Below are 18563 nucleotides of genomic sequence, written 5' to 3'. Positions count from 1 at the left end.
AAATTATTATTAAAACAAGACTAGAAGCAGTGTGCAAAAAAAAAAGAAGTGAAAAAGAAATGGGGGTAAAGAAGGAAACTTCCATTTAATGCTTTGACTGAAATATCACAGTAACAAGGTTTTCGAGAAAAACACGAACTCATTGGCGAACTCACTATATCCCGTGCTATACGGGCATTTAGTTTTCAATAGCTAAATCTAAACAACAACAACAGCTCCAGCATCTCATCCCGGTCTCCCCTACTTACAGTGACCAAACATCTTACATGTGACCTACATCCCCCTCACCTGTTTTATATAATAGAAAGCCAAGAACATAAATACCAGAGAGCCAACAACATAAATACCAGAGAGCCAACAACATAAGCACCAGAGAGCTGACATCATAATTACCAGGGAGCTGAAACTGCCATCTCTTTATTTACAGTGTTCCTTTGATTGGGAAAAGCTTCAGTAAACATAGAAATATGAATAACTACACGATGGTAGTATATACTTCTAAAATGCCTTTCGAGTGCCCAGAGTGTCGAAAAAGATTCAGTAATCACAGGAAAATGGATAAACACATGATGGTGTGTACAGGTGAGAAACCTGACGAATGCCCAAAGTATGGAAAAAGAAAAAGATCAAAGATCAAAAAGATAGGAAAATGAATAAACACATGATAGTGTATACTCGTTAGAAACCATGTGTGTCCAGAGTGTCGGAAAAGATTTAGTAAAAAGAGAAAAACACATGACGCTTTGTACGGGTGAGAAATCTCATGAGTGTCCAGAATGTGGTTTCTGAACCACCATGAAGACTCCAGAAGATTAAGAGAAAAAGTATCTCTGAAGATTCACAGAATGGTACATACAGGTGAAAAACCTAACGAATGTCCCGAGTGTGGAAAACGTTTTTATAAATTGGGAAATATGGACAGACACTGCTGCATTCCGGTGAGAAATCGTTAAGGAATGACCATTGCGCTAAAAAGATCATTGATCACAGTGGTACAATGAAACATAAACGTGTTTATACTGGTGAGACCTTTTACAAGTGTCCCCAGTGTGGAAAAAGTTTTTGCTATCTTGGAAATACGAATTAACACATGAAGGTGCATGCATATATCGTATTAGAAATATGAGTCCTTTTATATATAGCACAAGAGAACTAACGAATTTTTATGCACTAGATGATTTGTTAAATCATGCCATGTATAGTCCTGGTGAAAGCAATAAAAATCTAATTTCATCCCAAAATATATTGTTTTATTCCATCTCCAAATTATTTGTTTCTCTTAATGTTTCAATTAAACATTTTTTGATAACTTGTTATTTTCAGGATTAAAAAGGGTTTTGTGATAACTTATCTTATATGTAAAAAAATAGAATCTTGAAACCAGTTATATTTCCTAAGGTATCCCAGCTGGTTGGTATCAGTAAGTGAGCAGCTGATTTACTTGAGTAATCTCTCAATTTTCGACAGTTCAATACCAACTACGGAGATTACGGACTCCTCAGACTAGGAAACCTACTAAGAAAGTAGGATTTCTTAGTAGCTCCACCGCCGCACAACAAATACGACACCTACTCGGTACAAGACCTCCTCATGGAGGCCACCACACCAAACTCCAACGACAGCACGGCTGTCGGAAGACCTAGAGGTCAACACTAATCCCACCAGTTCCAAAACTAGGACAGCTTGCCCTCTAGGACGGAAAACCACCATGATGACCCCAGACCTCTTGTATCAGCTATTGATACAGATAATAGTTCCAAAGACCCTCCACGTACGGGCTCACCATAGCCCAGATAGGACAGATAATGACGAAAAGATAAATAGTACTTTTAGTAAATATTTTATCTGTATTTACTAAAGAGGAACGTAACTCTATGCCTTCGGCCGAATAAGTCTAAGTGAGAGAGAACGCGGAATGGTTGACTAGTTTAACACTTAGGAGGGATGATGTTATTAAACAATAGTGAAACTCAAATCAAACAAATCCCCAGGGCCCGCCGAAGTGTTTACCAGGGTGCCCAAAGAATGCTAAGAGGAGCTTTGCGATCCCTTGTCTACCACATATAATAAATCATTAGAGTCAGGCAGAGTGCCAGAGTCGTGGATGGCTGCTAATGTGTACCAATTTTTAAGAAAGGAGATAGATAACTTGCATCAAACAATCTGCCAATTAGCCTAACGTCAATTTTGGAATAGTTACTTGAATCGATTTTCGCAAATACCATTCATTATCATCTTGAAAAACATAAATTAGTAAATAATTCAAATTTGCTATCATTTTATATCAGCATAGTACCTTGACTTTAGCAAAGTTTTTGATCGAGTGCCACATGGAAGACTGGTTAAAAAGATAGAGGGTCATGGTATTGGGGGGTGCTGTGTTAAGTTGGATGGCTGTACCAAAGGAAACAGAAAGTTAGTACAAATGGGATTAAGTCAGTGTGGGGAAATGTAAGTGGAGTGCCTTAACGCTCTGTCCTGGTACCTCTGTTATTCATAATATATATAAATGATTTAGATTCAGGTTTGAGCAGCAACATTTTCAAATTTGCTGATGATACTAAAACCTGGAGGGCAATAAACATGGAAAAAGCCTTACAATCACTTCAAGACGATCTTAGGGTTTAGAAATGGTCAAAAGCTTAGCAGATGCAGTTTAAATGTTGACAAATGTAAGGTTTTGAGGCTAGGAAATGATGAAAGAGTTATAAGATAAGAGTGAGATGGTGTTGAGATTGCGAAAGAGGTTTGGGAGTTATACAACAAATACAAATATTTATTCAGATAAAGTCCATACATACAAGGTAAGATACAAAAGTTGATGGATTTATAGACAGAGCTAGCACATACAATTCCAATAGATACTATAACGAAAAGCGTTTCGGGCAGGAAAAACACTAAGACTAAAACTTAATACTAATTGAGATTAAAGTATAAATTGTGTTGAGAAAAAATTAGAAAAAAATGTAAAAAAGGGGAGGGAGAGGGGGAAAACATGGCAGAAAAAAAACAAAAATACAATTTGGTCAACAATCAGTATTGTTTAAACAAGAAGACATGGGTTGACATTTTGGGGGTGAAGTAGGTTACATTACAGTGAAGTAGGTGTCCAGTTCAACACTTCGGGATCTCCTTTCCCTGAACATGCCCGCCTTCTTCTTCAAGAACTTATTCATGCCACCTCCTTGCAAGTTGACGAGGCTTTTCTTGCTGTTCGTCAACAGCAACGCTTTCTGTCCTCTCTCTTCCCAGTGATCTATGCAATATCATTTTTCCAATTGCATTTGACACTGCTCACGTCTCCTCTTCCCACCACTCCTCCACACTACACAACAAACTTCAACGCCTGATCTCCAACAGTCCTTGGGCCAAATACTCTCTCTCTGACTGTTACCAACCTTTCGTCCTACTCTCTTTCTAAGCACCAGCAAGAACTTCTTGGTCTTTGTCTGTCTTTTGCTACTTCCCCTGGCCCACGCTGTGGCATTGATCTCATTAGTTCCTTTGACAGGTTTGTCAATTCAAACTCTAGTACTCTTTCGGACCTGTCTGCCTTTAGAGGGGCCCTTATCCCCGTTCTTGACAGCTTGTTTTCTAAAAATAACCACCTTCCTCGTCGCTTCCAGCTTGCCCTTGCCTCCCTGAAATCTAACAACTCTATTTTTATCCTTCCTTCCGACAAAAGCAATTCGGTGGTTGTCCTTGACCGTGAGGACTACCTCCGAAAAGCAGATGTCTTGCTCTCTGACTCTCGCACTTATGCTCCTCTGACTTCTAACCCTTTGGATCGCCTCAAAACTTCCTTTAACCGCAAACTAAGACAGCTCTCTAGTCTTTGCCCTCCTGACTTTGATCTCATTAAACGTTTCCGTGTCATCTGCCCTTCTCTTCCTTATTTCTATGGTCTTCCTAAGACTCATAAACCTGGTGTTCCTCTTCGTCCTATCATTTCTTCACGGGGCTCTGTCAGCTATCCTCTTGCCTCCTGGCTCGCTAAAACCCTGACACCTTACCTTGGCACTTTTTCCCCTGCCCACCTTCGTCACTCTCAGGACTTCATAGAAAGACTGCGCCTGCAACCCTCTTGTAAGATGCTTAGTCTTGATGTCGACTCTCTGTTCACTAATGTTCCGCTCGATGACGTTCTCTCTTTCCTCAGACAGAAGGCGTCAGAGGGCCTCCTTCCTCTCCCACTTCCCACTGACGTTTTCCTCGATCTCATTAGACTCTGTGTTGAATCTAACTCTTTCTCTTTCAACGGTAAATATTACACTCAAACTTTCGGCGTCGCTATGGGTTCCCCTCTCTCCCCTGTTCTTGCTAATTTCTACATGGAATACTTCGAAACTGTTCTTCTTCCTTCTATTGATACTCGTCCCTCTCTCTGGCTTCGATATGTTGATGACATTTTTGCTTTATGGCCTCATGACCTTAATCTTTTCCAGCCTTTCCTCGCCTCTCTTAACAATCTGGCTCCTTCTATCCATTTCAAAGTTGAGTGGGAATCTAATTCCCTCCTTCCTTTTCTTGATGTTCATGTTCACAGCTCTGTGTCTGGGTTCTCTTTCTCTGTCTACCGTAAACCCATGCATAGTGGCATGTACATTCACTTCTTTTCCTATCATCCTCCTTCTGTTAAGAAAAGTGTCCTCGTCTCTCTCTTCCTCCGTGCTCTACGCATCAGCGACCCTCAGTTTCTTGATTCTGAAATTACCTTTATCTACAAATCATTCTCTCGCCTTGGTTATCCTTTGCATTTCATCAACTGTGCCCACTCTCAAGCTAAACGAAATTTCTTTCATCCTAAACCTGCTTCCAACACTAGTAGCACTGTACTATGCCTTCCCTTCATATCTGAACTCAAAACTTTTACCAATACCTTTCGTCCTCTTGACATTAAACTCGCCTTTCGACAAACTAACACACTTCGTAGCAATCTAGTTCACACTGCTCCTCCTGCTTCTAATGCTGCTGGTGTCTACTCTATTTCCTGTTCATCTTGTCCTCTCCAATACTTTGGCGAAACTGGCCGTACACTGAATGACAGACTTAAAGAACACAAGAGAAGTGTTAAGTCTGCAGACACTAACAATGCTCTCTTCTGCCATGTGAGGGATTCTAATCATCCCATTGATTGGTCTTCCTCCAAAATAATCTTTCCTGCCTCTACTCTACACAGACGCCGTCTTGTAGAATCGGCTCTTATAAACAATGTACCCAACATGAACTTGAGTCCTGGCTGTGTTGCTGTGGACTCTTCCCTTTCACAGTATATACTCAAATGCTCTAATCTTTCTAACAAACGTGACTTAACATAAGCTTTCCCCCTTCCATTTCTTTCTTTCTCTTTCCTTTTCTTTCTCTCTTCTACCTTTTTCTGTTCATTGTCTTCTCCTACGCTCCCTTGCTATCCTCTTCTTTTTCCTATTACTATCTCCTTCGGTGGTTATAATAGGAGTTGCCTCGTATGGGCCAATAGGCCTGCTGCAGTTCTCATTACTACTATCCCCTACACCTGACTTTCCTCCTCAGCTCTCTCTTGCCTATTTATTGCCTGTCCCTACCTCCTCATCACAATCGACTTGAGAATGGTCCAGGACGGACCGAAACGTCGTCGTCCCTTCAATTTCTAGTGTGTGGTCTGGTCAACAGGTTACATTGAGTTAATTAGTTTGTACTTAGTTAAAAGAACTGGTTGGGAGAGGTACAGTCTTTAACATAATTGGGAAGGTCATTCCCCATTCGAGGTCCCTTGATTTGTAAAGCATTTCTAGTTTGACTAAGTCGTACTCTTGCAATATCAAATAGGTATTTGTTTCTGGTGTGGTGCTCATGGGATCTGTTACAACCTTCTAGGAAGCTTTTAAGGTCAGGATTGACATTACAGTTCAGCGTTTTATATATATAAAATACACATTAGAGGATGTGCAGGGACTTAATATCTAACATATTAATTTGAGTAATGGTACCGAGTGATGTCTGGGGCCAGAGTTAGATATTGTCCTAATAGCTTATGATTATGATTAGTAAGAATTTAAAAACATAAGATCGTAATACGGCAAAAAGGACACAGGACGTTAGTAACAAGACACCTGGTGTTGTTCTTCAGTTATATCTTTATCTGGTTAGGCCCCTTTTGATTATGCAGTTCAATTTTGCTTGCCGTACTATAGAATGGATATAAATTCACTTAAAGGTGTTTTGCGTAGGATGACAAAGTTAATTCCCCAAATTAGTTACCTGTCATATGAAGCTTAAATTGCATTACACACAAATCACAATTAAGGCAGCGTCTGGGATCCTCTCGAACGTAGGTTCGAACCTACGAACCCTCATCAGGGTCCTTGTGGATTTGTTGACTTATATTGCATTTACTGTAAAGACGAAGATAGGGTTGATATGATGGAGGTTTACAAGTGGATGAATTGATATAACAATGGAGATATTAATAGGGTATTATAAAGTATCAGCACAAGAAAAAACAGGAACCAATGTTTTGAGGTATATACATACACAGTGAGGTATAAACTGAGTATGTTTAGATCTTGGAAAGACTTGAGTAAATACTGATGGGTAATAGGGTTGTTGATTTGTGCAACCAGTTACCGCGTAAGTTGGTGAAGGTCCCGCGATTGTTTGAAACGTGGGTTGGACATGTATATGAGTGGGATTGCGTTGTTATAAACAGCAGCTGACTCGTATGGGCCAATAGGCCTTCTGCAGTTACCTTTCTTCCTATGTTTTTATTTAGGTTATGCAGTTCAGTTTTGGCTATACTCCGTACTATAAAATGGATCTAAATTCAATAGAATGCGTCCAGCGAGGGTTGACAAATTAATCCCTCAAATTAGAAACCTGTCTTATGAAGAAAGATTGACCAAGCTTAAATTACATTCTCCAGAAAGTCAAAGAATTAACTGTTTTTGAGAAAAACATAAAAAGAAAGGTAAATTCAGAGGGCCTATTGGTCAATACGAGGCTGCTCCTATTTATAACCACCCAATCCCAGTTTAGTTCTAAGTTTAGATTTAGGAAAGACTTGGGTAAATACTGGTTCGGTAACAGGGTTGTTGATTTGTTGAAACCAATTACCAAGTAACGTGGTGGAGGTGGGGTCCCTCGATTGTTTCAAGCGCGGGTTGGACAAGTATATGAGTGGGATTGGGTGGTTATAAATTGGAGCTGCCTCGTATGGGCCAATACGCCTTCTGCAGTTGCCTTTGTTCTTATGTTCTTAATCCGTCTCATATACATGTCCAACCCACGCTTGAAACAATCGAGGGACCATACCTCCACCTCGTTACGCGGTAACTGGTTCCACAAATCAACAACCCTGTATTTACCCAAGTCTTTCCTAAATCTAAACTTTTCCAATTTATACCTATTGTTTCGCGTTCTATCTTGTGTTGATACTTTTAATACTCCATTAATATCCCCTTTGTTATGTCCATTCATCCACTTGTAAACCTCTATCATGTCACCCCCTAACTCTTTGCCTTTCCAGTGAATGCAATTTAAGCTGTGTTAATCTTTCTTCATAGGAAAGATTTCTAATTTGGGGAATTAACTTTGTCATCCTACGCTGGACACGTTCAAGTAAATTTATATCCATAGTACTGCGACCAAAACTGAACTGCATAATCTAAATGGGGCCTAACCATAGCCCATTGGTTATAGCTATAGCTATATATCTATATGTAGCTATATATCTATATTTACCTATATATATTGCTAACAAATTGCTGAAAACAACACCAGGTGTCTTGTTACTAATACTTTGATTAATTAATACTTCCGATTCTAATAATATTATTATTGCAATAATGGAAGTGATTAGTGGTGAGTCTGGATGGAGCTCTGAGAGCAGAGATGGATTCCCTGCGGGAGGAGGTACGACGGCTGAGACTTCGGGAAGAAACGAAGGAGGAGGCCAGAATGGATATAAATTTATCTAGAGCATCTAGATCTAACAGTATTTATGTCATGGGTGACTTTAATTTTAGTGGAATAAACTGGGTGAACAAAACAGGGAATAGTGAAGCAGAAGATTTTCTATAAATAATTGACGATTGCTTTCTTACGCAACACATTAAGGAACCAACGCGGGAAAATAATATTTTAGATTTAGTGTTAACTAACAGGAAACACAAATTAATGACATCGAAATAGGGAGTGAGCTAGGGAACAGTGATCACAAAGTAAGAAGATTTAGCATAGAATGGAATAGACCTGTAGGAGAAAATTCTGTTAAAGTGCCAGATTTTCGAAAAGCTGATTTTAATAGCCTAAGAAATTTTTTGGGTCAAATTGATTGGAAACTCTTGGGTATGGAGTGTGGGCCGGTCTTAGAGCGAGACATGAGCCCAGCGATAGAAGGGGTTCATGCGATAGAAGGGGTGACGTAAAAGGGGATTTCGATGTGAATTTAATATATAACTTATTTATGAATATTCTAAACAAAGCGCAAGAACGTAGTATGCCATACAAATTGAATAGGTCGAATACTAATGACCGAAAGTGGATAACAAATAATTTAAAGAACCTTATAGGTAAAAAGAGAGCTTGGTACAAAAGGATTAAGAATGGGGAAGTCAGGTTAGAACAGGAATTCATACAACTGGTTAGAAATGTTAAAAAAGAGATTAGGAAAGCAAAAAGAAACTATGAAGTTCGCATAGCAGAGCAAGCAAAGTCAAATCCTAAAGGGTTTTTTCAGTTATATCGAATTAAGACTAGGGAAAGGATAGGTCCATTAAAATCTGAGACAGGTCAAATAACGGATAATGACAAGGAGATGAGTAGTATTTTTAACAAATATTTTATATCTGTATCTACTAAAGAAGAACTTAACAATATGCCTTCAGCCGAACAAGTCTTTGTGGGTGGGGATGAGGACAGGTTGACTAGTTTAGCAGTTACCAGGGAGGATGTAATTAAACAATTAGAAAAACTAAAACAAAACAAATCCCCAGGGCCGGATGAAGTGTTTGCCAGGGTGCTTAAAGAATGCAAAGAGGAGCTTTCCGAGCCACTGTCTACCATATTTAATAAATCAATAGAGTCAGGCAGAGTGCCAGAGTCATGGAAGGTAACTAATGTGGTACCAATTTTTAAGAAAGGAGATAAATCACTTGCGTCAAACTATCGGCCAATTAGCCTAACGTCTATTGTGGGAAAGTTACTTGAATCAATAATTGCAAATACAATTCGTCTCCATCTTGAAAAACATAAATTAATAAATGAGTCGCAACATGGTTTTACAAATGGCCGTTCATGTTTAACAAATTTGCTAACTTTTTATTCCAGCATAGTTGAGGCAGTTGATAGTGGTAAGGATTGTGATGTTGTGTACCTTGACTTTAGCAAAGCTTTTGATACAGTGCCACATGAAAGACTAATTAAAAAAATAGAAGCTCATGGTATTGGGGGTGCTATATTAACTTGGATTAGGGTATTGGGGGGTGCTATATTAAGTTGGATTAGTGCATGGCTATTCCAAAGGAAACAGAGAGTTAGTATAAATGGGGTTAAGTCAGAGTGTTAAGTCATTCACTGGAAAGGCAAAGAGTTAGGGGTGACATGATAGAGGTTTACAAGTGGATGAATGGACATAACAGGGGGGATATTAATAGGGTATTAAAAATATCAACACAAGACAGAACACGAAACAATGGGTATAAATTGGATAAGTTTCGATTTAGGACAGACTTGGGTAAGTACTGGTTCAGTAACAGGGTTGTTGATTTGTAGAACCAATCCTACTGTTCGTGTAATATATCTTAAGTGTATTGTTATTTGAGGCCCTTCTTCCCTGTTCATTTTGCCATTTTTTTCCCCCGCCGACACATACATATATTGCCTGCTTTCTCCATATTATTTCCCATACCACTAGCTTCTAACAGTTTAAACCCAAACTAGCCTCTCCAACCACAGGTTCTGACGAGTTGGCAACAGCCCCATCTCCTGATAAATGCACCCCATCCCGAGCATACATTTTATTTCTTCCATAGAAATGTTCCCAGATATCAACGTTTGATATTGCATTTGATTTTTAACAATATGTGTCCAGTTGGCAATTGACATCAAGTGCCCTGGACAACTATTTATTCCCAACTACCTTTCTTGGAAGAATGCCACATATGATCAGGATTCTTCCTTTGCTCATATCTGATTCTACTGATGTCTTAAACCTCTGTAACAGTGCCTTACCCCAGACTCGTCTTACATCATTTCCACCTGCACTGATACAAATTTTGGGTGTGTTCCCATTTCTAGCCATCATATTTTTCATGTTGTTTAGTATATCACCAATTCCTGCCTTTGGATAGCAAACCCTTAACCTGTTATCCCTATCTCTGGCACGAAAAGCTTATCTGGAAATCTCCTACAACCAAAAATCGCGTATCTACTTCCTTCACTTAATGAACAGCTTGAGGGACCTGCGTTTCCTTCGCTGCCTTCACTTTCGAGCGAACTGCAGTCTCTGTACAGCACTCGTTTTCCAGCACGGCGAATGAGTTGGAAGTCTTTATGACATCTGAAGACGTCCTCGTCAGAGTCTTCTTAAGACCCATGTCCCCTACGATATTCCAAGAAGTAGAACCTCTACTGTTGCTCTCCTCCCGTGCTTCCTCTTGACGTTGTTTTATCTGCCTAAGCTCCACCCGCAGGGACTCCAACTATCTCCTAAGGTCCCTTCATATCGCCCTCACTACCAACAGTTTAATCACTACACCTTTAATTTTTAGTATCAAGACAATTGGAGCTCCAGCTAACACACCTTTCCATGCTCTATTGTAAAGAATTCCTACAATCATCATTCTCGTGAGTTCTTTACACACCTCCTTGTCATTGTTGTTGGAATTTATCCCACACAGGTTAAGTATATTAAGAAGGTTAAGTATATTATATCACATTTAAGTATGTGAAAGGTAAGACTCAACAGCAACAAAGCCACGACTAAGGTTCGTATTGGGTATGTTTTGTGTCAGATGTTACTACTTTCGCTTCTAATGTGTGATTTGGTCATTATATCTTCAGCCACGTTATTATGACTCATCGTCTGACAGGCAGTTTTGTTGGATATAAATAGGAGCTGCCACGACTATTAGCTGCTTTCGTCAGTTTCCTTGATACATATATTCTTACTGATTTTAACAGCGAACAATGGATGAGAGGCGAGCTAACAAGTAGACTGGTTGGGTATATAGTTGAATGTAGATTTAAATGACGCATCTACAATGTTAACATGACCCAATTAGTGTGGACCAATTGGCTAACTGTGTTACTCTAATTCTGATGTTATAGAAAACTTATGTTAAAAAGGTTAGATAAGTTAATATATAAACTGGGTTTTTTTTCAAAAAATTTATTGATTTATTGAAAATGATAAAGACAATTTATACAAATATAAATTACATGTGTAAATTGATAAGTCAAACCTAAAGTCGGTACTAAATTTGGCAAACATTTCCATCTTCACTGCAGATGTTGTCCTTGTTTTTAAATCCTACAGTAATCTTATTGCCGTCGTTCTTAAAAGTCACTGATGCTCTTGTCTCCACGCAAGAATGGCCGCCTGGAGGTCCGGCAGGCGACTATAGGAGCCAGGGTCCAGAGGGCACCGCGTGAAGGGGTCAGAGGGAGACTCCAGCAGCAGCTGGACCAGCGTCGCCTCGTCTATAATCATCTTGGACGAATGTAGCAATACCGGTGCCTCCATCACCGCCTGCGTCACGCTGTCCGTGAAATTCTCCGGGAACTCCTCAAACGATTCCCGAAATGGTTCTGGGAAATAATGGAAGGTGAAGCCAGAATCTGTGGACTGTTTGTTAAGAGAAGACAGTTTTTGTGTGTGGTTAAGGCGTAGAATCTGAGACAGCAATGTAAGTTCCTTTTTTACGGATATTATTTTATAAACATAATCTAACTTTGAGGTGAGAAACTTTGAGTCAGTTTCACATTTTGTCGTCGAGCACACTGCAACTACAGAAGATGTTATAGTAACCAGGGAAACTGCAGCTGCTTGAGCCAGGCCAGGAACCCCATAGGCCGCCATGGTGGGTGGCATATCCACCAAAATCCAATATAAAAGTAAAATTTCATTTAACACTTGTAACAACTCTACAGAAAAACTTAACGAAAGTGCATCTTCATGATATCTTGCTTGAATAACCTCCGCTGTTTGCTTGAAGAGTTGTGCTAGATGGTTGAAAATGACTGCTTCTGGCCCAATCTTAAGTCTCTTTACCTGGTCCACGGCTGCAGCGGTAACAGAACCTAGGTGGCCGTATTTACCTAGTTTTTGTAACACTCTAGTGAGATAGAGGAAGAGGCTTTTGAATGATTTATTGGGTATGAGGTGATCTGGAGCCATGTATATACAAGTGTTCACCAACCCTGCAGCTGCTTGCATACCAGAGGCAACATCGTCAAAGTACGACTGTGGCCACGTTCCAATGATGCGGAGCATTTCCAGACGCAGGTACGGGTTGGGACACAACTCGGTGTCGGTAAACATTGTGAGTGTCCAGAACTTCAAGGTAGTAGACTCCAATGAGCTACAAATGTTGACGCCAGTATTGTCATGTCTCCAGAAGTCTACTAGAGAAACAATTTTCCAGAGGACTTCCTCCCATAGCCCTCTTATCCTCATCATACGCGAGGAGAGAACTAGTGCACATAAAATTCCAAGTTGAAATTTGCTAGAGAGTAAAGCGACATCATCATCATAATCAGCAATATTATAAAAGCTACTAAGGTGGTGTTCTGATTGTTCTAAAAGTTCTAACATGAAGTCCGCAGAATTTACTAACCCGTAGTCAGCATGAAGATTCCTAAACGCATCTATGATATATGAGGGAAGTCTAGGGAAATAATCGTATAGAGTTGTTGGAGAAATTTGTGTGATATCCATTATCTCAGAAAGCACAATTAGCACATAACAAATATTCTTGTGCTCTAACAAATGCAGATGAGTATCTGATCTGATATGTTGTCGTTTTAGATTCAGATACTTACAACAAAAGTTCCAATGTAGCACGGGCTATGGTGATATCTACTGTTGTAGATATCAACAGTAGATATCTTATCTACTGTTGTTGTTTCAGATTTAGCTACTCAGAACAAAGTGTCCATGTAGCACGGTGAGCTATGGTGAGCCTGTAAAACACCTACTCTTATCTACTCGCCGCAAGCTCTTATATAGTTCTGTATGTAATGGGGAGGGGAGGTGGGGTGAGAGTACAGGGGACTGAGATGAGTGTACTGCCTGAAGCGCTATGCGTGTTAGTGGCATTGAATGAATGTAAAAATACCAATCCTATGTAATCTCACCTACCTATTGTACCTTCTTGCAAATAAATTATTGTTATTTTTATTTTAGGAATAGCACAGGCTTTTTGAAGCTGGTTGCCGTGTGATTAATAAATAAGTATTTACAAATATTTCATAAGAACATAAGAATAAAGTTAACTGCAGAAGGCCTATTGGCACATACGAGGCAGCTGCTATTTATAACCACCCAATCCCACTCATATACATGTCCAACACACTCTTGAAACAATCAAGGGACCCCACCTCGACCACGCTCACGTTAATTGGTTCCACAAAAAACAACCCTGTTACCAAACCAGTATTTACCCAAGTATTTCCTAAATCTAAACTTATCCAATTTATACCCATTGTTTTGCGTTTTGTCTTCTGTTGACACTTTTAATACCCAATTAATATCCACTTTGTCATGACCTTTCATTCACTTGTAAACCTCTATCATGTCAACCCCTAACTCTTCGCAATTCCAGTGAATGCAATTTAAACTTTGTTAATGACTAGTTTAGCAGTCACCAGGGAGGATGAAATTAAACAATTAGTAAAACTAGAACCAAACAAATCCCCAAGGCCGGATGAAGTGTTTGCCAGCGTGCTTAAAGAATGCAAAGAGGAGCTTTCCGAACCACTCTCTACCATATTTAATAAATCAATAGAGTTAGGCAGAGTGCCAGAGTCATGGAAGGTAGCTAATGTGGTACCAATTTTTAAGAAAAGAGATAGATCACTTGCGTCAAATTATCGGCCAATTAGCCTAACGTCTATTGTGGGAAAGTTACTTGAATCAATAATTGCAAATACAATTCGTCTCCATCTTGAAAAACGTAAATTAATAAATGAGTCGCAACATGGTTTTACAAATGGCCGTTCATGTTTAACAAATTTGCTAACTTTTTATTCCAGCATAGTTGAGGCTGTTGATAGTGGTAAGGATTGTGATGTTGTGTACCTTGACTTTAGCAAAGCTTTTGATACAGTGCCACATGAAAGACTAATTAAACAAATAGAAGCTCATGGTATTGGGGGTGCTATATTAAGTTGTATTAGGGTATTGGGGGTGCTATATTAAGTTGGTTAGGGCATGGCTATTCCAAAGGAAACAGAGAGTTAGTATAAATGGGGTTAAGTCAGAGTGTTAAGTGATTCACTGGAAAGGCGAAGAGTTAGGGGTGACATGATAGAGGTTTACAAGTGGATGAATGGACATAACAGGGGGGGATATTAATAGGGTATTAAAAATATCAACACAAGACAGAACACGAAACAATGGGTATAAATTGGATAAGTTTCGATTTAGGACAGACTTGGGTAAGTACTGGTTCAGTAACAGGGTTGTTGATTTGTGGAACCAATTGCCGCGTAACGTGGTGGATGTGGGGTCCCTCGATTGTTTCAAGCACGGTTTGGACAAGTATATGAGTAAGATTGGGTGGTTATAGATAGGAGCTGCCTCGTATGGGCCAATAGGCCTTCTGCAGTTACCTTTGTTCTTATGTTCTTGTAAACCTCTATCATGTCACCCCTAACTCTTCGCCTTTCCAGTGAATGCAACTTAAGCTATGTTAATCTTTCTTCATATGAAAGATTTCTAATTTGGGGAATTAACTTAGTCATCCTACGCTGGACACGTTCAAGTGAATTTATATCCATTCTATAATATGGCGATCAAAACTGAACTGCATAATCTAAATGGGGCCTAACTAGAGCAAGATATAGCTTGAGAACCACACCAGGTGTCTTGTTACTAACGCTGTGATTAATAAATCCAAGTGTCCGATTTGCCTTATTACGAACATTTATGCATTGATCCTTTTGTTTTAAATTCTTACTAATCATAACTCCCAGATCCCTTTCGCAATTCGACTTCGCAATCTCAACACCATCTAGCTCGTATCTTGTAACCCTATCATCATTACCTAACCTCAGAACTTTACATTTATCAGCATTAAACTGCATCTGCCAATCCTTCGACCATTTCAAAACCCTATCTAGATCAACTTGAAGTGATAGTGATTCCTCCTCCGAATTAATTTCCTTGCCGATTTTCGTATCACCGGCAAATTTGCAAATGTTGCTACTCAAACCTGAATATAAATCACTTATATATATGATAAACAACAGAGGTCCCAGGACAGAGCCCTGAGGCACCCCACTTACAACATTTTCCCACTCTGACTTAACCCCATTTATACTAACTCTCTGTTTCCTTTAGTATAGCCATGCCTTAATCCAGCTTAATATAGCACCCCCAATACCATGAGACTATCTTTTTAATCAGTCTTTCATGTGGCACTGTATCAAAAGCTTTGCTAAAGTCAAGGTACACAACATCGCAATCCTTACCACTATCAACTGCCTCAACAATGCTAGAATAAAAAGATAACAAATTTGTTAAACATGAACGGCCATTTATAAAACCATGTTGCGACTCAATTATTAATTTATGTTTTTCAAGATGAAGACGAATTTTATTTGCTATTATAGATTCGAGTAACTTTCCCACAATAGACGTTAGGCTAATTGGTCGATAGTTAGACGCAAGTGATCTATCTCCTTTCTTAAAAACTGGTATCACATAAGCAACTTTCCAAAACTCTGGCACTCTGCCTGACTCTATTGATTTATTAAATATGGTTGACAGTGGGTCACAAAGCTCCTCTTTGCATTCTTTAAGCACCCTGGCAAACACTTCATCCGGCCCTGGGGATTTGTTTGGTTTGAGTTTTACTATTTGTTTAAGAACATCCTCCCTGGTAACTGCTAAACTCGTCAACCTGACCTCGTCCCCACCCACATAGACTTGTTCTGCTGAAGGCATATTGTTAAGTTCCTCTTTAGTAAATACAGATACAAAATATTTATTAATGTTACGGCCCTCTCGGGACGCAACAGGGTTCTCACTCTGATGTAGTTAGAGGAAGATATATATCCGGCCCCAAGCCAGTAGAGGCTATCAAGGGATGCGATCCGTGACGCAAGTAACTTAAAGGGAGTAGGGAAAGAAAGGTAAGAACTTAATATAATATAATATAACCTTCACCATTTAAATATATAAAAGTAAAACGTACACAAGGGGGAGGGGTATTAACACTTTACAAAGGGGGTCAACACTGTAGTCTTCTGCTGGAGACTATGGATCCTTGAAGCTAGGTGCCGAGTCCGCGGTGCTTTCTTCGTGGCCTCAAGTCGTGTCCTCTGAGAACGCCGAGTCTACCCTGGCCACAGGTCAGCCACAACACAGGTCCACTGGGGGCACCGTCGTGGAGGCCGTCAACCACACGTCCAGCAGGTCTGCTGGCAGGTACTGAGCCACCAAGGCTGGTACGGCCACTCCACGAGCGATAAAAGGGGTACGCCCTAGACAGGAGTCTCGTGTGATATCACCAATCACCCTCCTGTCCTCAATACCCCAGTGGATTATCGTCTCCAACCGTCGGTCCCGGGTAAATCCTTTAACTGCCACTCCAATGGCAGGCTAACACACCACAGTGTTCTTCCGGGGGGGCGACGTCACAAAACTGCAGCAAACTTCACTGTATGGAGACTGGCTGCCTCGGGTAGACTGACTCCACCTTCAACACAGTGGTCCCAGGTCGGCTCTGTAAGCAGACACGTCATCAATAACTGGGACACTAATACACCACACTCACAGGCTCAGATACTAACACCTGACGCATCCAGTCCATAGATGGCGCTGTCGTCGGAGCACCACCTCACCAGAGGTCAGGGGCGGCGGTGTTGAGCGTTGAACCAGACTGGAAACTGCTCCTCGAGGCCAGTACACGCTGTCCTCACCAGGTGTCGTCGTTCGTTTGGCGGGGGTTTCGGGAGCTGACCCACAGATGGCGTGTTTGTCACTGCTCCAGGCTCGGACGCTGGATCCGGGTTCGTAACACCTCCCCACCAAAAAGAATTTGGTTTGGGGTTCTATAAAAAACACAAACCAAATTAGCAGGGCGACACAACTCCAAATGGACTTACTTATACTATGAACTGGAGAGATGAGGCTGTCTTGTCCACAGAACTTTTCTACTGAGAAACCCTGGCACAAAGGGAGCTTGAACATGGCAGACGATGACCTGCCTGACGTAATCTTCCACGTCTCCACTGCGATGTCAAGCAGGGGCGTCATCTCACATCTCTCGAGTACGGATTGGTTTCGACACGATCTGGGGTGACTCGACACTTTCCTATGTCGTGGCACCGATGACGGCTGACCACAGACGGCATTTCTGGTGCCAGTCCGATGGTCCTTCAGGGAGACAGGAACCTGGAATACAGGGGTCTGATAATTCAGAGTGATAGCGACAATGGGCAAGTCAGTACTTACTATACACTCTTCTACTAGGCCCACACCTAGTTCCAACAGGGCTGCTTGCTCACCGAAGATGGCATTCGCTCTGCCCCCGTCAGGTCGACCAACGTTCCGTATAACGCTGTATTGAGGCTCAGCAATCACGCGGGGGGTGTTAACCTGTCGGAAACAGTCACTCATATTATCATCTGTCGTACCTCCTGTATCAACCATCACCTTCCAGGTCCCTTCTTCAACTGCAACACCTGCAGTACAAATCGCCAATCCCTGGGACCTCTTCACGATGTTCACGGGAGCCACCATCCTTCGGGTCGTACACTGATCCTTACTGAGAACACAGAGAGCACATAGGAGAACAAAACAAAATACTGCTAAGAAACATGAGGCCAATTGAGGGATAAGCTTCTCGAGCCAGTCATGTCCATAGCCGGCAACATCCACACGCCTGGCTTGGACCGAAGAGGGCATTAGACCTTTTGAACACACCGCACCTACCTCTGACGTCTGGGGAATCTCTGGCTGGTTCACTACACGCTGTAACTTGCCATACCGCAAGCACACATCCGCCTTCGCTCCAGACTCGTTGGTATCCGTGGGTGCCTGCACACAAGGCCTCTCTTCTTTCTCAGGTACCTCTGCCTTCTTAACTTCATGTTCCTCGTCGAGAGAATCAGGAGACACTGCTAGAATATCGTCGATCTGCGGGTGAGAGGACAAATTAAATATGTTTACATCCGGGTCTGTCTTTACCTGGACATTACCATTGCCTGTAGACACCTCAGACTTTGCTGTTCCGGTAGACTCGTCCGCAACCTTGGGAAGATTGATGCTCCAATCTGTCACCAAGTCGTTGGCTAGTACCACGTCAATCCCAGCCACAGGGAGGGTAACGACTACTGCCAACGCACATGTGCCGCTG

General features: G+C 41.0%; 1 protein-coding gene across 1 annotated transcript in view; it reads left to right on the top strand.

Annotated features, from left to right (window-relative positions):
- The window catches only part of LOC138367947 (zinc finger protein 30-like), an 82934-nt gene extending 71971 nt beyond the window's left edge, over positions 1-10963 (top strand). Inside the window, exon 17 of the mRNA XM_069330232.1 lies at positions 10922-10963. Within this exon, the coding sequence (XP_069186333.1) occupies positions 10922-10963 (42 nt within the window). The remainder of the gene's footprint in view (positions 1-10921) is intronic.
- Positions 10964-18563: the final 7600 nt, after the last annotated feature.

Source organism: Procambarus clarkii, chromosome 3 (genome assembly GCF_040958095.1).
Source record: "Procambarus clarkii isolate CNS0578487 chromosome 3, FALCON_Pclarkii_2.0, whole genome shotgun sequence".
NCBI lineage: Eukaryota > Metazoa > Arthropoda > Malacostraca > Decapoda > Cambaridae > Procambarus > Procambarus clarkii.
The sequence above is the reverse complement of the archived record's forward strand: the minus strand, read 5'-3'. Positions and strand labels throughout refer to the sequence as shown.